Source organism: Neovison vison, chromosome 11, assembly GCF_020171115.1.
Source record: "Neovison vison isolate M4711 chromosome 11, ASM_NN_V1, whole genome shotgun sequence".
NCBI lineage: Eukaryota > Metazoa > Chordata > Mammalia > Carnivora > Mustelidae > Neogale > Neogale vison.
In genome coordinates this window covers 124,037,155-124,061,758 of record NC_058101.1, presented here as the reverse complement: position 1 = coordinate 124,061,758, position 24,604 = coordinate 124,037,155, and the positions used below count along the sequence as shown (strand labels likewise).

The window sequence follows — 24,604 nt, the reverse complement described above, 5'->3', positions numbered from 1 at the left end:
AAAGGCATTTTCATGACAAAATCACTCCAGAAAGGTCATCCTAGTCTTCCAATCTCAAATTGCCACTGCGCCAAGCCAACAGCAGTAACATCCATATTTTCCACTGCGACTGCTAAGGGAAGTATAGGGAGCACAATGATCTCTTACACTTCAAGGTCTTGTGACTCTCCTACAGTCTTAAAGCTCATCGGTTACTACTCTACTTCACATATGTTGAGGTTCAAAAAGCCATGTAAATTCCACTCACTTTCACAGTCTTTGAATATGCTGTTTGATGATTCATATGCTTTTTACACCCAAGCAAAATACACTTTCATGCGGCTCTCCTGAAGGTGGTGGCGTACCTGACAAAGAAGACCGTAAGCCTCCAAAACGACTCCTCCCAGCTGGGTCCTGGAACCACATCTGCACACAAGGGCAACAGGTGATGAGGGAGGGTCACATTAAGAGTGAAGCGAAACTCGAGGTCTGCTGCCGTAACAAGCGTCAGCTCGCGGATGACCCAGGAAGAGGTAAAGTCTGGAGTAAACCTGATAAGCAAAGATGCATCTTTATGAACTTAAATGGTTTTAATTTTAGGCACAAAACAAAATAGTCACAACAGGAGCCATATTCCTTACTTACAATAAACGTTTATATAAAAACAACTTAACATGTCTTACCAATGTAAAAAAAGGTTTTCTTCCCCCACATTATTAAATGCACCACAAAATCTAAATGAGGTTAAAACCCAATGCTTACACAATGCTGATATCCCGGGATGTGTTTGGGGCCAAGGAGAACTGACGACAATCTAGAACTTCGAATCCATAACCTTGGCAATTATATCCATTAATTTTCAGAGATGTCACAGTTATAGGAAGTGGTCCAATATTCTCAACTTTAAAGTTCTTTGTAATTGATAAAATTTGCTTGCTGTCTTTTAGTTCTAGTGAGGACAAAAAGTGATATTTAGTATGTATGAACTGCAAAGTTTATTCAGAATAATTTACTGAATCAACACTTACTGAATCAATAAACCATGACCTATATTATTAAAATGTGAAAAAAAAATTCAATATGAGCTCAAAGTATGACTTCTAATTTCTAGAACAGTCATAGATTCTCTTAACACTACCAGGATACAATAAAAACATTTAACAAGTTAAGATTTTTCTTAAGTTAAAAGACCTTCCTAGGTACCAAAAGTAATCAGAATTTCTTCTTTGTTCTTGTACTTATTAAAAGTTAAGGTTACGGGGCGCCTGGGTGGCTCAGTGGGTTGAGCCGCTGCCTTTGGCTTGGGTCATGATCTCTGGGTCCTGGGATCGAGTCCCGTATCGGGCTCTCTACTCAGCAGGGAGCCTGCTTCCCTCTCCCTCTCTCTCTCTGCCTGCCTCTCCATCTGCTTGTGATATCTCTCTGTCAAATAAATAAATAAAATCTTTAAAAAAAAAAAAGTTAAGGTTACAAGTTTATTCTTCTCAGAAGCCAAGTAATTGGGATACCCCTAGACACCATGCACGCTTCACTCCTGGGATCCTCATACTGAACAGGGACTGGTTAAGGGCACAGGTCTGTGCTTCTAGAAACACAGTTCAAATACCCACTACATTCAGAGGGTAAGTCACTAAGTCCCTGCAAAAAAGTGAGACCAGGGTGCCTGGGCGGCTCAGGGGGTTAAAGCCTGTCTTCGGCTCGGGTCATGATCCCAGGGTCCTGGGATCGAGTCCCACATTGGGCTCTCTGCTCAGTGGGGAGCTGCTTCCTCCTCTCTCTGTCTGCCTCTCTGCTTACTTGTGACCTCTGTCTGTCAAATAAATAAATAAAATCTTTAAAAAAAAAGAAGTAAGACCATATTTTATATGGAAAGTTAAAAAAAATTAGCACAATTTTAAATTATTCCTATAAATTTATAACCTGCAATCTTTTCCATATAACAACTAAATTTTTTTTAATTTTTAATTTTTTATAAACATATATTTTTATCCCCAGGGGTACAGGTCTGTGAATCGCCAGGTTTAGACACTTCACAGCACTCACCATAGCACATACCCTCCCCAATGTCCATAGCCCCACCCCCTCCTCCCACCCCCCTCCCCCCAGGAACCCTCAGTTTGTTTTGTGAGATTAAGAGTCACTCATGGTTTGTCTCCCTCCCAATCCCATCTTGTTTCATTTATTCTTCTCCTACCCACTTAAGCCCCCATGTTGCATCACCACTTCCTCATATCAGGGAGAGCATATGATAGTTGTCTTTCTCTGCTTGACTTATTTCGCTAAGCACGATACGCTCTAGTTCCACCCACGTTGTCGCAAATGGCAAGATTTCATTTCTTTTGATGGCTGCATAGTATTCCATTGTGTATATATACCACATCTTCTTTATCCATTCATCTGTTGATGGACATCTAGGTTCTTTCCATAGTTTGGCTATTGTGGACATTGCTGCTATAAACATTCGGGTACACGTGCCCCTTCGGATCACTACGTTTGTATCGTTAGGGTAAATAGCCAGTAGTGCAATTGCTGGGTCATAGGGCAGTTCTATTTTCAACATTTTGAGGAACCTCCATGCTGTTTTCCAGAGTGGTTGCACCAGCTTGCATTCCCACCAACAGTGTAGGAGGGTTCCCCTTTCTCCGCATCCTCGCCAGCATCTGTGATTTCCTGACTTGTTGATTTTAGCCATTCTGACTGGTGTGAGGTGATATCTCATTGTGGTTTTGACTTGTATTTCCCTAATGCCGAGTGATACGGAGCACTTTTTCATGTGTCTGTTGGCCATCTGAATGTCTTCTTTGCAGAAATGTCTGTTCATGTCCTCTGCCCATTTCTTGATTGGATTATTTGTTCTTTGGGTGTTGAGTTTGCTAAGTTCTTTATAGATTTTGGACACTAGTCCTTTATCTGATATGTCATTTGTAAATATCTTCTCCCATTCTGTCAGTTGTCTTTTGATTTTGTTAACTGTTTCCCTTGCTGTGCAAAAGCTTTTGATCTTGATGAAATCCCAATAGTTCATTTTTGCCCTTGCTTCCCTTGCCTTTGGCGATGTTCCTAGGAAGATGTTGCTGCAGCTGAGGTCGAAGAGGTTGCTGCCTGTGTTCTCCTCAAGGATTTTGATGGATTCCTTTCTCACATTGAGGTCCTTCATCCATTTTGAGTCTATTTTTGTGTGTGGTGTAAGGAAATGGTCCAATTTCATTTTTCTGCTTGTGGCTGTCCAATTTTCCCAACAGCATTTATTAAAGAGGCTGTCTTTTTTCCATTGGACATTCTTTCTTGCTTTGCCGAAAATTAGTTGACCATAGAGTTGAGGGTCTATTTCTGGGCTCTCTATTCTGTTTTATGTGCTTGGTTTTGTGCCAGTACCATGCTGTCTTGATGATGACAGCTTTGTAATAGAGCTTGAAGTCCGGAATTGTGATGCCACCAACTTTGGCTTTCTTTTTCAATATCCCTTTGGCTATTCGAGGTCTTTTCTGGTTCCATATAAATTTCAGAATTATTTGTTCCATTCTTTGAAAAAGATGGATGGTACTTTGATAGGAATTGCATTAAATGTGTAGATTGCTTTAGGTAGCATAGACATTTTCACAACATTTATTCTTCCAATCCAGGAGCATGGAACATTTTTCCATTTCTTTGTGTCTTCCTCAATTTCTTTCATGAGTACTTTATAGTTTTCTGAGTATAGATTCTTAGCCTCTTTGGTTAGATTTATTCCTAGGTATCTTATAGTTTGGGGTGCAATTGTAAATGGGATGGACTCCTTAATTTCTCTTTCTTCTGTCTTGTTGTTGGTGTAGAGAAATGCAACTGATTTCTGTGCATTTTATATCCTGACACTTTACTGAATTCCTGTACAAGTTCTAGCAGTTTTGGAGTGGAGTCTTTTGGGTTTTCCAAATATAGTATCGTATCATCTGCGAAGAGTGATAATTTGACTTCTTCTTTGCCGATTTGGATGCCTTTAATTTCCTTTTGTTGTCTGATTGCTGAGGCTAGGACTTCTAGTACTATGTTGAATAGCAGTGGTGATAATGGACATCCCTGCCGTGTTCCTGACCTTAGCGGAAAAACTTTCAGTTTTTCTCCATTAAGAATAATATTTGTGGTGGGTTTTTCATAGATGGCTTTGATGATATTGAGGTATGTGCCCTCTATCCCTACACTTTGAAGAGTTTTGATCAGGAAGGGATGCTGTACTTTGTCAAATGCTTTTTCAGCATCTATTGAGAGTATCATATGGTTCTTGTTCTTTCTTTTATTGATGTGTTGTATCACATTGACTGATTTGCGGATGTTGAACCAACCTTGCAGCCCTGGAATAAATCCCACTTGGTCGTGGTGAATAATCCTTTTAATGTACTATTGAATCCTATTGGCTAGTGTTTTGGTGAGAATTTTCGCATCTGTGTTCATCAAGGCTATTGGTCTGTAGTTCTCTTTTTTGATGGGATCCTTGTCTGGTTTTGGGATCAAGGTGATGCTGGCCTCATAAAATGAGTTTGGAAGTTTTCCTTCCATTTCTATTTTTTGGAACAGTTTCAGGAGAATAGGAATTAGTTCTTCTTTAAATGTTTGGTAGAATTCCCCCGGGAAGCCGTCTGGCCCTGGGCTTTTGTTTGTTTGGAGATTTTTAATGACTGTTTCAATCTCCTTACTGGTTATGGGTCTGTTCAGGCTTTCTATTTCTTCCTGGTTCAGTTGTGGTAGTTTATATGTTTCTAGGAATGCATCCATTTCTTCCAGATTGTCAAATTTGTTGGCGTAGAGTTGCTCATAGTATGTTCTTATAATAGTTTGTATTTCTTTGGTGTTAGTTGTGATCTCTCCTCTTTCATTCATGATTTTATTTATTTGGGTCCTTTCTCTTTTCTTTTTGATAAGTCTGGCCAGGGGTTTATCAATTTTATTAATTCTTTCAAAGAACAAGCTCCTAGTTTCGTTGATTTGTTCTATTGTTTTTTTGGTTTCTATTTCATTGATTTCTGCTCTGATCTTTATGATTTCTCTTCTCCTGCTGGGCTTAGGGTTTCTTTCTTGTTCTTTCTCCAGCTCCTTTAGGTGTAGGGTTAGGTTGTGTACCTGAGACCTTTCTTGTTTCTTGAGAAAAGCTTGTACCGCTATGTATTTTCCTCTCAGGACTGCCTTTGTTGTGTCCCACAGATTTTGAACCGTTGTATTTTCATTATCATTTGTTTCCATGATTTTTTTCAATTCTTTAATTTCCCGGTTGACCCATTCATTCTTTAGAAGGATGCTGTTTAGTCTCCATGTTTTTGGGTTCTTTCCAAACTTCCTCTTATGGTTGAGTTCTAGCTTCAGAGCATTGTGGTCTGAAAATATGCAGGGAATGATCCCAATCTTTTGATACCGGTTGAGTCCTGATTTAGGACCGAGGATGTGATCTATTCTGGAGAATGTTCCATGTGCACTAGAGAAGAATGTATATTCTGTTGCTTTGGGATGAAATGTTCTGAATATATCTGTGATGTCCATCTGGTCCAGTGTGTCGTTTAAGGCCTTTATTTCCTTGTTGATCTTTTGCTTAGATCATCTGTCCGTTTCAGTGAGGGGAGTGTTAAAGTCCCCTACTATTATTGTATTATTGTTGATGTGTTTCTTTGATTTTGTTATTAATTGGTTTATATAGTTGGCTGCTCCCACGTTGGGGGCATAGATATTTAAAATTGTTAGATCTTCTTGTTGGACAGACCCTTTGAGTATGATATAGTGTCCTTCCTCATCTCTTATTATAGTCTTTGGCTTAAAATCTAATTGATCTAAGGATTGCCACTCCTGCTTTCTTCTGATGTCCATTAGCATGGTAAATTCTTTTCCACCCCCTCACTTTAAATCTGGAGGTGTCTTCGGGCTTAGAATGACTTTCTTGGAGGCAACATATAGATGGGTTTTGTTTCTTTATCCATTCTGATACCCTGTGTCTTTTGATTGGGGCATTTAGCCCATTAACATTCAGGGTAACTATTGAGAGATATGAATTTAGTGCCATTGTATTGCCTGTAAGGTGACTGTTACTGTATATTGTCTCTGTTCCTTTTTGATCTACCACTGGTAGACTCTCTCTTTGCTTAGAGGACCCCTTTCAATATTTCCTGTAGAGCTGGTTTGGTGTTTGCAAATTCTTTCAGTTTTTGTTTCTTCTGGAAGCTTTTAATCTTTCCTTCTATTTTCAATGATAGCCTAGCCGGATATAGTATTCTTGGCTGCATGTTTTTCTTGTTTAGTGCTCTGAAAATATCATGCCAGCTCTTTCTGGCCTGCCAGGTCTCTGTGGATAAGTCAGCTGCCAATCTAATGTTTTTACCATTGTATGTTACAGACTTCTTTTCCCGGGCTGCTTTCAGGATTTTCTCTTTGTCACTAAGGCTTGTAAATTTTACTATTAGGTGACGGGGTGTGGGCCTATTCTTATTGATTTTGAGGGATGTTCTCTGAACCTCCTGAATTTTGATGCTCATTCCCTTTGCCATATTGGGGAAATTCTCCCCAATAATTCTCTCCAGTATACCTTCTGCTCCCCTCTCTTTCTTCTTCTTCTGGAATCCCAATTATTCTAATGTTGTTTTGTCTTATGGCGTCACTTATCTCTCGAATTCTCTCCTCGTGGTCCAGTAGCTGTTTGTCCCTCTTTTGCTCAGCTTCTTTATTCTCTGTCATTTGGTCTTCTATATCGCTAATTCTTTCTTCTGCCTCATTTATCCTAGCAGTGAGAGCCTCCATTTTTGATTGCACCTCATTAATAGCTTTTTTGATTTCAACTTGGTTAGATTTTAGTTCTTTTATTTCTCCAGAAAGGGCTTTTATATCTCCCGAGAGGGTTTCTCTAAGATCTTCCATGCCGTTTTCGAGCCCGGCTAGAACCTTGAGAATTGTCATTCTGAACTCTAGATCTGACATATTACCAATGTCTGTATTGATTAGGTCCCTAGCCTTTGGTACTGCCTCTTGTTCTTTTTTTTGTGGTGAATTTTTCCGCCTTGTCATTTTGTCCAGCTAAGAGTATATGAAGGAGCAAGTAAAATACTAAAAGGGTGGCAACAACCCCAGGAAAATATGTTTTAACCAAATCAGAAGAGATCCCAAATCATGAGGGGGGAGAAAGGGGATAAAAAGAAGTTCAAAAAGAAAGAAAGAAAAAGAAAAAAAAACAAAAAACAAAAAAAAAGAATTAAAAAAAGAAAATGAATAAAGAAAAGTATAAAAAAGAAAAAATATATATATTAGATAAACTAGTTAAAAAATGTTAAAAAAGAAAAGGGTAAAAGTTAAAAAAAATTTTAGCAGAAGAAGAGAAAAAAATGAAAAAGAAAAAAATTAAATTAACTGCAAGACTAAAAAATCACAGGGAGAAAGCCATGAGTTCCGTGCTTTGCTTTCTCCTCTTCTGGAATTCTCCTGCTCTCCTTGGTATTGAAACTGCACTCCTTGGTAGGTGAACTTGGTCTTGGCTGGATTTCTTGTTGATCTTCTGAGGGAAGGGCCTGGTATAGTGATTCTCAAGTGTCTTTGGCCCAGGCGGAATTGCACCACCCTTACCAGGGCCCGGGCTGAGTAATCCGCTCAGGTTTGCTTTCAGGAGCTTTTGTTCCCTGAGCGCTTTCCGTAGAGTTCCGGAGGACAGGAATACAAATGGCGGCCTCCTGGTCTCTGGCCCGGAGGAGCCGAGAGCCTGGGGCTCCACTCCTCAGTGCGCCCTCAGAGAACAGCGCCCAGTAACTCCCGTCTGCCTGACCTCCGGCCGCGCTCCGAGCTCACCGCGCCTGTGGCCGGTTCAAGGTAACCCCGAGCTGCGAGCTTACTGTCGGCTCTGTCTCTGTAGCCGGCATTCCCGTTCCAATACCCGCAAGCTCTGCGACACTCAGATACCCCCGATCCTTCTGTGACCCAGCGGGACCTGAGGCCACGATGACCCCGCGTGGGCTTCGCCCCGGTTTAGCCTCTGTAGCGATGTCCCTCAGCGGAAAAGACTTTTAAAAGTCCTGATTTTGTGCTCCATTGCTCCGCCGCTTGCCGGGAGCCAGCCCCTCCCCCCGGGGTCTGTCTTCCCGTTGCTTTGGATTCACTTCTCCACCAGTCCTACCTTTCAGAAAGTGGTTGTTTTTCTCTTTCTAGAATTGCCGTTCTTCTTCTCTTCGATCTGCTGATGGATTTGCAGGTGTTTGCAATCTTTAGATAAGCTATCTAGCTGATATCCTGCTAGCTGAAGTAGTCTCAGCCTGCTACTTCTCCGCCATCTTGACCTAGGTTCCCGTAACAACTAAAATTTTATCTAGGTCTGTAGTTTTTATAATTTTCCTTAGTTTCATCTTTCAGGGTCAACTCTAAATTACTGAATGAATGAATAAAAGAGCAAATACTCTGAATTTTGAACACAAAAGGTCAGTAAATCTTTTCAAACTCAATGTGCAATTAGCATAGTTTTCTTAATAAAGAAATTCCCATCAGGCATTAGACAGTGCTACAAACTAATACTTTCTCCAACCAGCTTTCTCCATAGGATGCATGGTGTTACACTAAAATGTTTTCTGTGTGTTCCAGAAATTCAAGATAATAATAGGAAAACAAGGAATTTACCAAAAACATTTTACATCTATTGTTTGATTTTTGTCTTGGTTCCTGAGGAAGTTCTTGAAACTAATATAACTATTTTAGAAGCATTTGATTTAAATACATGCACAATTTGGAAATTTCTAATGCAATGTTTAGATAAGTTTCCAAATCTGCAGTGTCTAATACAGTAGGTCACTAGATATACATGGCTAAAATTAAAATTAAGTAAATTTAACAGCTCACACCAGTTATATATTTTTTTTATATGCTCATTAACCACACATATCTGCTGTCCTGGGTGACACAGATAAGGAGAATTTGCACTACTGCATAAATTCTACCAGTTAGCAGATCTTTACTCTTCTTGACATTCATCATTTTGGTGTGATTTTTTTTTTTTTTAATGAAGATGTAGCTGATAATCAAACTGACATTTCATGCTATTTATCTTAAATATCTATCACTATGCTGATGATTTAGCAATTATACTGCTTATATAGGTATCATTTAAGTTGGATTAAATATCTAACGCTATTTTTCTAAGTAGTACTAGCCTATCATATATGCTCGTATGTTCGCCTGATTTAATTATCTGTATCAATGCCATGAATTAACTGTCAATTATGGAATCCTTTTGCCCTTGCCTTTAGCACCAAGCCTTCCCCATTGGAGGGCTACGCGCATGAACTCACGTCGCCGGCAGTCCATCAGCGTGGACTCAGGCACCTTGAATCGGAGTGAACCTCCTGCACCTGGAAGCCTTCCACCCACTTTCAGTAACTCTCTGGCTCCGAACCCTTCCACAGCAATCATGTCAATAACCGTCAAGTTATTCCTATTCGGGCAACACATAGAAACACAAAGGCATTATAATAGAATCACAAGACACAGTGTATTTGTACTTAAACATTCCTTGCTGACACAAACAGTTGTATCATTGTGAAAGAGGAAATTAGTTTAAATAGTGTGTTACCTCTGGCTATCTCCTGGAATTAGAGGGTGTCCATGGGCAATGGAAGCTGCCTGAGCACCAGGAAGGTTGAGGCTGCCCACAGCAAGAACTAGTGAACGCTCTTCATCACTCTCTTACCCTGGCCCGGGAATGCTAAGCCGTGTTTTCTAATAATCAGCTACCAGGGTGGTGACTGGACTTCCAAGAGGGAAAAAGAAAAAAAAAAAAAAACAAAAAAAAACGGGGGGGGGGGGACCCTGAAAAATTGGAGACCTCTGAGAAATATTACCAAATTTAGACTAACTGACCAAAAGTGCTTATGAGTGAATGAAGGTGTTTACACTGTAATCTTGACTATAGGAAATTCTGCTTTTGGGATAACTGTAGAAGTAGAATCCTACGGTTTCTACTATATCTACTCGAGTTCTTAGTCATCAAACACAAATTCAGACTAGCTTTGCCTTCTCAGTAACTCAAAGCATGACTGCTAGGACATAAAAAGTTAAATGGACAGATGTTTAAATGATGCAGACTAGAGTGAAAGCCAGTCCTCATTAACATAAATACTGTAGAAGCAGAGAAGGAATTCATACCTAATTATGCAAAATACACCAATATCTTTGTATCTTTACCTAAAGAATTAACAATCTTCCACCATTACAAAGGCTTTAAGTTAGTTATGCTATTGTCTATAGAAAAATACTATCAATACAGAAACATCAAAAATAAATTAAGTACTCTAAATAATTTAGACTTTCCAAAGCCAAAAGAGTTTAACCTGGGATGAGGTAAAGTTGATCTCTGCACTTCCCCGGACCTTAGATTTTCAAAGGAGAATGGGTTTAAAATGAAAGACACTACAGGGCATGAGAAGTTAAAATGCTTAACAGAACACACTCCTTTAAAAACTTTAGTACGTTTCCTTTTTCAGGGCACTCACTTGTAGAAAAAACTCATGGGATATATTAAAGGAAGCTTAGAATATGAAAATCTTTGCCAGCTGATGTGATACTAGAAAAGCTTTAAAAAGAAACTAAAATGTCATTTATTAAAAGTTGGACCTCTCACCAATGCAGAGAACATCAACATAGATCTGTATTTACTGTAAATTTTTGAAAGAAGACTCTCAATACAGACTACCTAAAGATGAAAAAGATTAAACAATGAAAAACATTAGGTGCTTAAATCAGTTAGCAACCTCTGTCATTTAAAAGAAAGAAAAAGAAGTTTAAAAAAGCCAATGGGCTCAATAATCCTTAGTCCATTGTCCTTTGGGGTTACAGAAATTGCACAAGCAAGGCAGCTATGAGAGTGGAGTGAATCCAAACACTGTGGAATGAAAACGTACACAGCAGTGTTTCCAATTACTTTTCCAAGCTAAGGTTAGAGGTGTGTGTGCGTGTATGTGTGTGTTCTGCCCTTGGAGACAGCAACAGAGGAGATGGTAAGCAAAATACATTGTGACTCTTGGGGAGAAGGGCATGCGGCCTCCACCTTACGAGGCTAGAGGCCCCACCGAAGTAAGCACAGAGCCTCAGGCAGCCTTTACTCTTCCTGACTTGCAACATGGCCTCATCCCTACCCGCCTAAGAGACTAATGTCAGCCCTTAACTAAAGAGACTACGGATTCTTGAGACGAGACTTGGATGGATGAAGGGATGGGAAAGAAATGGGCTCCGGGATGGGGAAACACCTACCGGATTAGTATGAGTGATGTAACTTTCCCATAGTCAGCTGGCATGAACACAACACCGACCCTTTTCATCTCCAGAGGCTGCAAATGTAAGTGGAGGATACCAGCCCTGGACTCCTCAGAATGCATGCCCTGCAAATTTAATATGTGCAAGTCAGTGAATCCTGTAAGACAAGCTTCTGTCTACATGCATTTTTTAGGATGACCATGACGGCTCTTCTTTTAATGTCCAGATGAGACTACCCCCATCGACCTACTGAGCTTGTTTACCCTGAGAGCTCACACCAATAAGCAGCTCCCGAACCACAGCTGAGAAGTGTAGGAAGAGGCTGCAGGACAACTGGCCACAGATGTCCAAAAGGGGATTTGCTTCCTGGCTCAGAGGGGACTTGTGGCCAGAAGCAGCCTTCTCTGCCAAGATGCTCTGACTGTTAACACATCCCTCGGAAAACAGATCAAACAGCCCCTGCTTGAACGCTACGGGGAGCAGACCAGATACCTCTCTGCTGCTGGACACCCTCACATTTCTCTTTCATACTGAGCTTCAGTTTATACGAAACCATCTTTTATTACATTCGGTCTCTGCACTCAGGAGAAAGATCTCTCTTCACATCCTCCTTGACTTTCCCCAAGATTAACTCTGACTAGATCTTGTGTTCTGAATTTAGCATCCAAGATTGAGTTCTTCATTATTTTTCTTCTTTCCACTGCTTTCCCCAGCTCCTTTTCACTAAAAACAATTTATTAGTTTCTTAGGGCTACAATCATACATCTGCACGGTAACAATGTATTCTTCATTTTTCAACGTGTTTTATCCTGAAACTGTTGCTGGCATGTCCCCATGCTATCTGAGAGAAGAAATAGTGGGTACTTGGTTTGTGTCCATTAGAATTATAAACTTCATGAGGGTAGAAACCTGGCTTTACATAGATTTAATATAAATATTGGATAAAAAGCTGATTTTTAGTATTAAAACTCTAATAAAAACATTCTTTATTAAATAGTTCTTATATGCCGGGCACAAGAATATGATAAGGTCTCTAAGATGCTGAACATTCCATAAACCTTACTGAATCTTCTAGCATTATTGAAAGCAAGAGAGAGGAGGCTATAGAGAGGTTAAGGAATCTGCTCAGGGTCACATAGCAAGCCCATGTCATGACCCTGGGTACGGAATCCTGACTGTGCAATTCCCCCTGCTTTTCGCTAAAGGCATTACATTTCTTTTTTTTTTTTTTTTTAAGATTATTTTTATTTATTTATTTGACAGACAGAGATCACAAGTACGCAGAGAGGCAGACAGAGAGAGGGGGGGGGAGAAAGCAGGCTCCCTGCTGAGCAGAGAGCCCGATGCGGGGCTCGATCCCAGGACCCTAGGACCATGACCTGAGCTGAAGGCAGAGGCTTTAACCCACTGAGCCACCCAGGTGCCCCAAGGCATTACATTTCTAAAAGCACACCAACATCATAAAAACACGAGCCTTTCTTTACATGACAGAGTTCAAATAAGAATTTTGAGTTAAACTTCTAAGTGTCTCAAAGGCATTCTTATTATTCTTGATGGTAATAGAGTCCTTGATGGCAAAAGGTGTGCCTTTTGTTTCCTTGGGGAACCTTTGATTACAGATGGAAAACTTTTTCCAAATGAGTTGCACCATTTGTTCAAATCTGAACAGAACATTTATATGTAAAAGAAATTTGGCATTATTTTTGGAATCCTAAATTATGTATGGTTCAACCACTGGGGCAAAAGATGTCTTAGTATTTTGGACAAATTTACCTCCCAATGGCTCTGGGAGACTGCTCAGTGGAAAAGAGAATGAGAGGGAATGAGCACCGGCAGGCTTGCTAACTAAAACAAGACCGTGTTGCCGCCTAGACCACTTACGAAGAGAAAGAACATTTGCTGTAATGTATTTCCTATTTTAAGTCTCTGTTAAAAATCCACTTAAAAACTTGCTTTGATGAGTTTTAACTCTGAGTTGGAGGTTATCTGTTTTCCCTCTTTCTGTTATCCAAGTTCACCTAGAGCCAACAGTGTATCTTCAGAGGGATAAGTGCGGAGAACGAAGCAAATACCCAAGGCATTTAAATATGTGTGTGTTAGAAATATAGTTGTGTGCCTATGTGTGCTTGCGTGTGTGTTTGTACTCATTTAACAGATGCTCTGTGTCTGACTTGATCTCACACATAAGATACTTGTAAGGAAAACACTCAGGTCCATACAAAGAGCCACGGAACTACTGAGTGGAAACTAAGAAACAAGGCTGCCAAGTCCCCAGACAACATCCTCACCATGTGACATGTTTACTCCTCCTCCTAAGTACTTGTGCAAGAACTCATCAGTGCCCAGGGGCTTAAGTATTTCAGAGAAATCCTTTTTTACAGATGAGGTGAACATCACAGAAACTGGGTGACTTGCTAAAAACATGAAGCCAGTTTGGTGGGAGAAGATTTTTTTTTAAGTGTATTTTTACCTTATGCGGCCCTAAAAAATACTGGATGGGGAATCTAAAAGAATTGTAAATTCCCGGATCTCAAGTTTTATGGTTTTCTACATAGCCCTGATTCAATTGTTATTTCTTCAGTCACATGAGTCCAAACTATCAAATTAAAATGATTTACAGGCTAACATGAACCGTGCAGCTCCTGCTGCAGTCGTTAATTGGAAAAATCTGCTATGTATGCTTAATGTCTAGAATATAAAAATAAGAAAGCTGCATATATTATTTAAAAACACTTGAAACACAAATCAGTAAAGCCCATACACTATGTGTATAGTTTGTTTAGCATTCCTTTTCTATTTAAAGAGGACATCCTACCCGGTAAGGGCAAGCTTTGGTGAGCTGGAATTCACCAGTTGTGAAATTAATCATCTGCATATCGGTGCCAAACCTATAAAGAGAAAAAACGTTTGAAATAGCATTCAGATTGCCAATAAAAGAAAGACTAAGATGTGTGCACATACACCTATTATGTGAGCCCACCTATTTGCATACACAATTCACCCCGTCATGGCACTACCATGTCCCACCCCCGGAACTGTACCTGGTGTAATGTGAGTGCTCAATAAATATTGATGAATGAATGACTTTGGCAGCACAGAAAGTAAAGAAGCATGGGGTAAAAAAAAAGTTCTAAATATGAAGCTTTTTTTTTCTCCAAATGGTCCATTTGGAACCTGACAGGAAGTGACTCTCAACCAAGGAAAATTTTATCTCCCGGGGGATGACTGGCAGTATCTGGGGACATTTTTGTTTACCACAGCTGGGAAGGTCCTACTGGCACCTCTTGGGGAGAAGCCAGGGGAGCTCCTAAACATCCTCCGAAACACAGGACAGCCCCCCTCCCTCAAACAGAAAATCACCTTGTCCAAAATGTCAGTAGTGCTGAAACTGAGAAACCCCGGGATCAGAGTAGGTTCTACTAAGCCAAGGAAAAAAAAATTCTAAATGAAACTGTGATTGCTTCGTAAAAATCACGTAGGACGTGAATATCTAACATCTTTTAAGCCATGAACGAAAAGGATTATCATCTTTTCTTTTTTAATGCTCGATTAAAATGTACTAACACGCTACACCCATTTTCTTGAATTGCCCAGAGATCATTGTGATTTAGATTCTAAATTTTAGGAGTGTATGTGGGAAAATCACAGTTGTAAAGATTCCCTGGTCAAAGAAAATAGTATCTGCTCGGAACTAGCCTTGACATAGTAACAGTGAAGCTGCCACATGGTGCCACATGCTGACAAAGGGAAGTGGCCATTTCCATTGAGGCCTATGCCCCGAGGAGGTGGGGATCCAGGTACCGGGATTAATACAGTTTACACCCACATACAGGTTCCAGGTGAAAAATGTGAAGGACTTGGAATAATCCTGAGTTATAACAGCATTTCCCAAACCCTGTCAGAAAGTCTTCTATCAGGCGCTTTACCATTTATGGAGCAGACGCACTGCAGCCTCAGGCTTAGGATACAAGGAGAGAGGCAGGAGCTGCATGGAGACTGGCCAAGAGGAAGGATTCTTCACCACAAAGTACTTCACCTAGATATGGGAAAAGGCAAATCAAAACCCAGAGAAGGACATGGCACTGCCCCTGAAATAAGCCTGCAAAAAATTCATAACCTGAATCTGCTCACGAGGCACCATCATGTAAATCAAATCGAGGGACATTTTAGAAAATAAAGAGCCTGCCCACTTCAACCACGTCTCTGCTATGAAAGACAACAAAAGGTTCAGGAAGACTACAGGTGACAAAAAAGACACGATTACACAATTCAAGATCCTGAACTGGATCCTGAACTGGAGGGAAAAAACAAAAACAAAAAAACAAAAAACATACCATAAAGTATGTGAGTGGGATAACTGGGAAAATCTGAATATTGACTGCAGACCAGGTAACATTATGCTGATTGATGTCACATTTTCTGATTCTGATAATTACACTCTGGCAGGTGGGAAGATGCTCCTGTCCTCAGGAAAATCCCATGAAGTGGAGGTAAGAGGGGCACAGCATCTGATTCTATCAAGTGGCTCACAAAAGTGCGTGTGGTATGTATGTGCAGAGTGAGAGAAGCAATGATAAAGCAAATGTGGCAAACATAGAAAACTGTGAATCCTGATGAAGCATGATCGGGAGTTCTTGGTACTATTCTGGAAACTTTTAAGTTGAAATGGTTTAAAAATGAACATCTTTTTGAGAGTCTTCAGATGCCACCCCTAAGAAACCCAGTGAGTGCCTCACAGCGTGGAAATTATCACCCAGACCACATGTGACGCAGGCAGCTCTTTGGCAGTGAGATGGGGGACACACATGGAAGCCTGCTGCTGTCCCTTCATTGCCTGGGCCTTCCTCTGGGACTCCCTAGCTCCTCGAGGGAGACACACACGAGGGAGGGAGTCAGCACACTAAGGACAGAGAGCAACATGATGGTGGAGAAATGACTTAAGGAAAAAAAAAAAAAAAGGCACCTGGGTGGCTCAATCAGTTAAGCATCTGCCTTTGGCTTAGGTCATGATCCCAGGGTCCTGGGATCAAGCCCAGCATCAGGCTCTCTGCTCAGCAGGAAGCCTACTTCTCCCCACGTCTGCTGCTCTCCCCGCTTGCGCGTGCTCTCTCCCTCCCCACCTCTCTCTGACAAATAAATAAATAAAATCTTAAAAAATAAATTTAAAATAAAAAAAATAAAGTCTTAAAAAAAGATTTATTCTGTTCATAGTTGAACACTTTCTTGGCAGATAGATTTTGAATTGAAAACAAATTTCAGAAAGTGTATTTGTTTCATGCATTTTCAGTCTGTTTTGACTTTTCTCATTTTGTTCTTGTGGTATCTCCCTACTAAATGCACTAAAAAGCTTACGTGTGCCGCTTAAAATGAATTTAAATTATCTTTGGTTCTGGGACAGTATTCTCAAGGTGGGAAAGACTGGTAACTCAAGAACCCAAGAGCTGAGGCGTCCCTGACAAGGAGACCCGCGACCCTCACCACGGTGCTCCTCAGGGCAGTTGCGCTGAAGTTTAACACCAGGCTGGGTTCTGCAATCAAACGAGGCAGAAGGAAAACAAAGGGTTCTGACTCCTTGGATTTCTTCAAGCGGCCAAACCGAGTCACTCCTAAAACAGTCCTCCTGTGTAATTCATAAAGAAAGAAATTACTCTGAAAAATCATTTTGACATAGAAAAAAAATGAAATCACTAAATACCAATCCCACTAAAAGGATCAAGGGTTCTTGGGGGGAAAACAGGGCTTATTCTGAGTCTGGGGAAGAGAAAGTACAAAATGATCCTGAAACATTCTTACTGAAAAGCAAGGGAATGCTCAAAGAATGAATGGTAAGAATGTTTAAGGACCCACAAGGTAGCCTAAAGGGGCTCTCACTGGCCAAATCTGGGACAACTTAGCAGCAGAAATAATAATTGTGGTAGATGGTGCTAATGAATAAAGAATCCACTGGGATGCTCAAAAAGAATGTAGAGTGAACAAAATAATTAGAAACATCACCATTTTGCAGCCATCACTCTAACAACTAATGAATCCACACAAGAATTATCAGTGACATGTTCTTAGGGAACAGGAAATTTATCATTTTAAATTATCATAGCATGTATTACTTATTAAAGGAAAAATCCATCTATAATGGAGAGAGCTCTGTCACACATACAATGGGGAGAGTCAAGTGATTCAACTTATCACCAATAGTGGGACAAATTGACATTATGTCCTTTCAGAGACTAACCCAAGTAGTCAACACTCTTCCCCAAAACTGTTTAATATGAGTGTAAACTTGAAGAAACAATTTGCAAAACCCACAGTGCTGAAGGTTCTATAAGACAACTGGCTAAGACTCTCTCTAAAGTGCCAACATTATGAAATTGAAGAAGGGGGGCAAAGATACATATCTAAAGAAAATTAAGAAAACATGGGCGCCTGGGTGGCTCAGTGGGTTAGGCTGCTGCCTTCAGCTCAGGTCATGATCTCAGGGTCCTGGGATCGAGTCCTGCATCGGGCTCTCTGCTCAGCAGGGAGCCTGCTTCCCCTCTCTCTCTCTCTCTCTCTCTCTCTCTGCCTGCCTCTCTGCCTACTTGTGATCTCTCTCTGTCAAATAAATAAATAAAACCTTAAAAAAAGAAAGAAAGAAAGAAAATTAAGAAAACATGACCAAATGCAATACGTGACCCTTAAATGGGTCCTGGATTTTAAAAAAGGAACAAGAAAAAGACAGCTATAATGGATATTTGTGGGTCAAACAGAGAAATCCGAATACAGATTGTGTAACTAGGTAATTTGACTGTATCAATGTTAAATTTGTGGGGTATGTAATGGTAGTGTAGTTCTACGTAGGAGGATATTCTCCTGGGGAAATAAAATACTTTCTAATAAACTACTGAGGGTTGAAGTACGATGATGTGCAGCTTACTTTCAAATGACTGAGCAAAAAGAAAATGTGTGTGTGTGTGGGTGTATACAAAGATACAGAGGTCGAGAGTGAAATAAAACAAGAGTGGTAAAATGTGAACAATGGCTGAATCCAGATGAGGAATATTTGAGTATTCACAGCACTATAGTTACAACATTTCTGAGGCTGGAAATTTGTCAAAATAAAAGGCCGAAGAGAAATACTAATTACTGAAAACTCAGTCATGCAATTTCAATAAAGTACTACGCAGTAGTGTCCTCTTCCCCAACCCAGTGCTGAAGGAAAGGTGAACACAGAAGACATACTTGCAGCCGTCACCAGTTTTAAATTTCTTCCATCTTTCATACAATTTATTGGCAAATTCTGAATCCACGTCCCAGGTAGTCTGATCCAGAGAAAGACTCCCTTCCCAATTAGGATTTTCTACAAGTTAGATCAGATGTAATATTTAAGATGTACAGGAAATGCAGTTCAGTTAGGAAAGAACGCTGTCAAACTTCTCAAACTGAGAGGACTGCCAAGCAAATCAACACCCACCCCTTTCCTCTGACTGGTTTACTAGGAGTCCCTCTAACCCAATGGTAGATGATATATCAAATCAAATAAACATGTATAAAACAAAACTAAATCGAATTATGTAAAGGTAATAACATAAAAGACACATGGCTCATGAATACAGCCTGAAACAAGTTAAAATTATTCTTAGAACATTTTTAACAGCTTTCAGTCTAACAGGCTAAACTGCTTCCCTGTAAACAGAGCTGGTCATCACCCAAGTGTTTCGGTTACTATGATCAGTGCTGCTGGACCAACGGCGGTCCTCCTAAAGAAGGGCACAGACCAAGGGCTGGGCCTGGAGAAGGTGCGTGTTTATATTTACAACCTGGCCTCCCATTCACCTCGCTCTCTCTGCTGATCTATTCTGTCTGATCTGTGCTAAAGATCATACCAGGATGAACAAGTGGGAATCTCCCCAAAGACATCTTGTACTGTACTATAACAGTCTCCTTACATTAAATATTTTAATCAACCAGAAGGCAGGAAAAGGCTTAGAAAGAGCTTCTATATCAGCACTGTGCATTTCAGTCCCATATCACAACTAGCACTGCCTGCGAGATGTTTAGGCTCCTATAACTAAAGTCTTCAAACGCAATTCCAACAGGTTATTTTTACTAACTTGTCAGCCCTTTTATAATAGAACCAGAACCTTCCATTTTTTTCCTAGATACAAGGTTGCTGTGACCATCAAATTATGTGTATGGGAAAAAAATCCCTTAAACAAAAAATCCAAGCTCTTGAAGGGGACATTATTTACCCAAGTACCTTGGGGGATTTTTTGGAGGATTCTTAACAATTTCAAGTCATTCTGTGAATCACCATGCTCTTTAAGAATAAAATATGATAAAATTATGTTTACAGTATTGATTATTCCATCTACAAATGCTGTTTTTCCTCACTACTTCCCACCCAGCCCCAAACTAGATTTCTACAGAAAGCCTAAGGGCAAAATACTTACCTGTTTTTGATTTTCCCATGAAATAATGCATGCCACAATGTGCTATCACTTCAAAACCCAGACTCCCTTCCTAGATTGAAAAGTAATATATGAATAACTTAAAACACAACACTAAACATAAAAATCCTAATGCACTCAAATGCGAAGCAGACAATGGCCTCCACCTCGGCGAATTTCTCTTTAACTGGAAGCCAAACAACAAGAAAGTGAATTCTTGGCTTCCCTTCTGCTTGAACGAGAGTTGTGAACTCCCTCTTATAGGAAGGATCACGGCAGGGGATTCTGCACAGACATCAATGCCCATAGTGTCAATCCTTGGGTCCCAAAAACACAAAGGTGCCTTCTGAAGTAGAGGACACTCCTGATAGGTTTTTCTGTTTTTGTTTTTTAACTGTAATCTTCTGAAAAGCAGTATACCAATCTATAGTAACTCCTAAGCCACTTGGGACATTTAAACTGATGTTTCACTTCCTATAGGTTGGGAAAGCACAGACTTGCTACTTCCAAATATACGTGAAACCTGCCTCCTCCCTCCCACAAGTAGCTCTTCTTAAAATGCGACTCTTGATTGGAAAAAGGAAGTTTCTAAGAAATCTCCCCTGCTCGAAATACAGATGAATGGAATTAACCTGACATCTTGTGTAGTTTAAGGTCCTACCTATAAGCCTGTAGCTAAGCATGAGGCATTTCTACCTATGAAACACCAATGCTAATAAGTGAGAAAAATCATAAAGATGGTTGCATGAATGTCTCATAGTGAAAAATTAGAACCCAGCGTTATACAGTAAGAGCTTGGATCAAAAAGAAGCAATAACAGTAACCAAATGAAAATAAATAAACATTAAGAAAAAAATGAGACATGTTTAAGATAAGATCTAAATTAAATAGGCTTACCCAGGTTTTAGAAAGCATTTAAATTGAGAACCTTTCAGGTTTTAGGTTTGGCCCTCTAAAGAAATGCAAGGATTACAAGCAACAGGGAGTCACTTACCAGAGGCCTAACTAAAGCATTTAACCATCTAGTTTGCTTAAATTCATTGCTGATATACAATAAAAGCTCAACTGTGCCTTCTATACCAAGCATATATTCCTTGCTCTTCAAATTTTGGAAACAAATGAAAATGATATTTATCTATTTGTATTATCTTATTTTATTCAAAAACCTCAAATTACTTTATGAAAAAGAGAAACTTTTTCCAAATAAAGAGTTCCTATCTAAACAACTGACCATCTAAAAATGGCCTGGTACTACCCTTCAAAATTCTTAGATAGTCTTAGAGAACATAAACTTAACTCTGCCAATGAAACCCAAGCACCGTTAAGTTCACAGACAGTAATTATTACGAAAGTTGTAACACATAGTGTTATAAACGATACCTTGGATGGGGCTGAGTAAATCTGTAGAGGTATTGCAAAAACAGCACCTATGTTTGTAGTCAAAAACACATTGGTGAATAGGTTTATGGCAATGTCTTTAACAGCAAGTTTCAAAGAAAATATATTCCAACAGCCTGGAGGTAGAAATAAAGGGCCAGTGAAATTCAGAATCTAAAAGGAAAAAAAAGTAAGAGAAATTACTTTTCCTAACACTAATTATGATTAAGACCCTTAGAAAGCATGATATTAAAGTTCTTCTGTACTTTAAAAAATATAATCTTACTCACTTATTTCCAGGTCAAAGACTGAAATTTTTTTTATACAAATGACAGGTTTTAAATGTTTTATATGCTACTATTTTTAAAATTCATGAAAGCGATCTTGAAATTTTCATGTGTGGTATTTTGAAAAAGTTTACTTTGTCATTAATTAAGCTTACTTTTAATAAATATAATCTTTTTAGTATAAGCTATACATTGTAATCTTTTTGAACAATGCTAAGAGCAAATATCATTTCAGAATATATCTTGAACAACAGTTTAAAAAAATAAAGGAGATCCCAGAAGTAATTCTGAAAATATTAAAAGAAAAATACCTGCTTTAAACATCAGAAGTAAAATGGTATTTTATAAATATTAATTCCACAGCATCTGACCTTATACAAAGCTTCAAATGGGATAAAATCTGGATAAAAATACCATTCATACCTTTACAACATGCTTGGTCTCCTTGGAAACAAACACATCCTTTAATACAACACTGCGGTCAAAATGGTTGAGGTACCACATTGACCAAACTCCCGAGGTGTTCTCGTGAGCCTCTATGTGAAACTGGGTTGCAGAGGAGTCCATTCTAAAATACCTGTGAACACAGGACATGCATGCCATCAGCCCGGAGTGTGAGATGGCCATTAGCATTCACCGTGCCTCTGAGTGCAGAAAGAAGAGCATCACAGAATGTCAGAGAATGAAGGTTAGGAGTGCTCGGAAACAAGCTTCGAGATGGCCTTCTTCAACCTTCATGCCCACAAGGGGAGCACCCAAAGGCCAGAGGATAAGGGAGCAGGCCAGGACCAGACCAGCTCATGGAGGCCGCCAGGGCAAAGCCAGGACCCAAAGGCATATCCTCTTCCTTTTCCCACACCTGGCTCCCTGGCCCAGGACCTGTGCCGCAAACTGAACCATTCGTTTCCTCTCTCCCATTCTGCAGCCAGGCCCCCGACTGCTTGTTAGCAAGGTTAATGCATGGAAGGCAAGTCCCGAGAGAGAGAATCATACACATCTTATGAGTTACATTTTCAAATTCCTGTGAGATGAAAGTAAACAAATGAGCATATGATTTGAGGGAAAGTGGAATCACCCTACCCTTGAACCACAGGAGAGGACAGACACGCTTTTAGTGTTGAAGTCTTTTTTATTTTCTTCATGTCTTCTTTAACTCCACTGTCACACGACGTAGCTGTTTCGAGACACAAAGAAATAAATGTGAAGCGTAACCCTCTTTTCTTTCCTTACCCTGAAAGAAAACAGTATCTATGTTTTATTTATAACTTCCTAATTACTCCACTTTTCAGCCTCCATTAAAACCGTGCATCAGATATCAGTGGTAAAATCCTTTCTCAACACTCCTATCTTTTTCTCCACTGGCTTGTTGCCAATCGTCTGGAACATGGTGTTTTCCACCCTCCCCCCACATCTACCCCTTTTTTAAACCAACCTCTCATTTCTTCTTTTGGGGGAAAAAAGAGAGAGAGAGAGAGAAAGAGAGAGAGAGAGAGAACACTGTGGCTTCTCTTTACAAAGATCTGCATTCACCTTAAATATAGGAAAGTAGTTCTGCCAGGGATGACAAAAGTGAGACATGACGCTCCGCTGGGGGGGGTGGTGAAGAGAAGCACGTGGAGACATGAGCAAGAAAGCAAGACAACCAAAATAGCAAGAAAGAGCTTCACAGTGAAAGTAGGAATGAAGTCCAAAACATTGTGAATTATCAAAACGACATTTAAGCTTTCCATGAGCTAGGCTAGAATAGTAAGGTACTGGTACAGAATTCTTATAATACTCAAGTCTTTTATTTGAGAGAGACAAGAGAGAGACATCGGGCACGAGGGGGGAAAGGGGCAGAGGGAGAGGGATAGGCAGACTCCGTGCTGAGCCAGGAGCCCTACCTGGGGCTTGACCTGAGCTGAAAGCAGATGCTTACCCGACTGAGCCACCCGGGATCCCCTAGTCTTTTTTTTTTTTTTTTTTTTTTTTTCTTTTCTTAAGTTACATACATGGCTCCAAAAAGTATTCAAACACTAATGAAAATGTGAAAGTAGAGTCTATTGTTCACCCCTGAGTCCCCAATCATCGTAAACAACTGCTAGCAGGTTCTTATGCATTCACCCAGTGTTCTGCACACACACAAGTACACAGACACCCTTTAAACAGCACCCAGTGTGCACACAATGCTTGCTCGTGTGTCTCCTAAAAGCTGCGGAGCACACCCTCCAGGAGATGCATGACAATTTCACCAGCCCCCTACCGATGGATGGGGACACTGCTCTGCCTCCCCCGCAGGGCCCATTTCTGCAGGTACAGTTGTGCATACGTACATGAGTGTATCTGTAGATGGTTCCTTGATGGAGAAGGATCAAAGAGCATCTATGTGCATTTTAAAAGTTCACAAACTGTTAATTTTCCCTCCAAAAAAGCCTGTGTTGTTTATACTCTTGTTAAAAATAACTGTTTTTTCCACTAATCACTACCAACACAGAATATTGACAATGTTTTTATCTTTACTGATCTAAGTAATAAATTATATTTCATTTGCTGCTTTAATTAACAGTTCTTGAAATATAAGTGAAGCAGGGCATGTTTTCATATGCTTAAAACCATCTGCATTTCTTTACAGAATTCTGCCATAAATAAATAAGAACCCAAAGCAAGGACTGGATTTATGCTCACAAGATCTGTATTGAGTTCTACACCAAGAAATACAACGAGGGCAGCAGAATTCTCTATCTGTGAAAGCAGCCCCTCCACCAAACACATGTACATCCTGCTCTCTCAAATCACCAACTCAGTTAACCTTTAAATGCAAAATCTTACACGTGTGGCAGAACAAAAGTTGAATCCACAATCATTTTTCCCGTCATTCTCTCTCTTAGACCTCTGAAGGCTACAGTATTTTACTCAAACCCATTCACTTTCTGAAAACCTCGCTTATTACTCTATAGCTCTAAGTCATTTCCCAGAAAGAATGATCGTAACTGGATACTGAAAATAAAAAAGACAATCTCTGATATTCTTAAAAACTGTACCTTTGCAAGTGAAAGAGGCGATTTTTGTAAAGTTGGTTGTAGAAGTAGGTAGGAGGACTGGTTCAAACTGCAGGGACAGAGCATTTCTCTGTGAGAAATGATGTACATCCTACAGGAAAAAAAAAATCCAAGTTACTATTCTCAGCTGGGTATTTATCCAATTTGAATCAAATCTGTTCAAAGAGCTAAGTAGCTCAGACTGGCATTTGAGCAACTGCTCAGCGTATGTGTCTATAAGAGTATGAAGAGGGTGCCGACAACTTTCATCCTAATATGGGGTCCA

General features: G+C 39.9%; 1 protein-coding gene across 2 annotated transcripts in view; it reads right to left on the bottom strand.

The window, feature by feature from the left end:
- TMEM131L (transmembrane 131 like) overlaps positions 1-24,604 on the bottom strand; it is a 169,964-nt gene that overhangs the window by 28,885 nt on the left and 116,475 nt on the right. For both annotated transcript variants that reach the window (XM_044224637.1, XM_044224638.1), the window contains exons 11-23: positions 24,322-24,430; positions 22,382-22,475; positions 21,725-21,878; positions 21,018-21,188; positions 19,641-19,710; positions 18,430-18,547; positions 16,693-16,834; positions 15,141-15,250; positions 14,030-14,102; positions 11,212-11,339; positions 9,255-9,397; positions 742-928; positions 345-530 (exon numbers count right to left, since the gene is read on the bottom strand). In XM_044224637.1, coding sequence (XP_044080572.1) covers positions 345-530; positions 742-928; positions 9,255-9,397; positions 11,212-11,339; positions 14,030-14,102; positions 15,141-15,250; positions 16,693-16,834; positions 18,430-18,547; positions 19,641-19,710; positions 21,018-21,188; positions 21,725-21,878; positions 22,382-22,475; positions 24,322-24,430 — 1,685 coding nt within the window. The remainder of the gene's footprint in view (positions 1-344; positions 531-741; positions 929-9,254; positions 9,398-11,211; positions 11,340-14,029; positions 14,103-15,140; positions 15,251-16,692; positions 16,835-18,429; positions 18,548-19,640; positions 19,711-21,017; positions 21,189-21,724; positions 21,879-22,381; positions 22,476-24,321; positions 24,431-24,604) is intronic.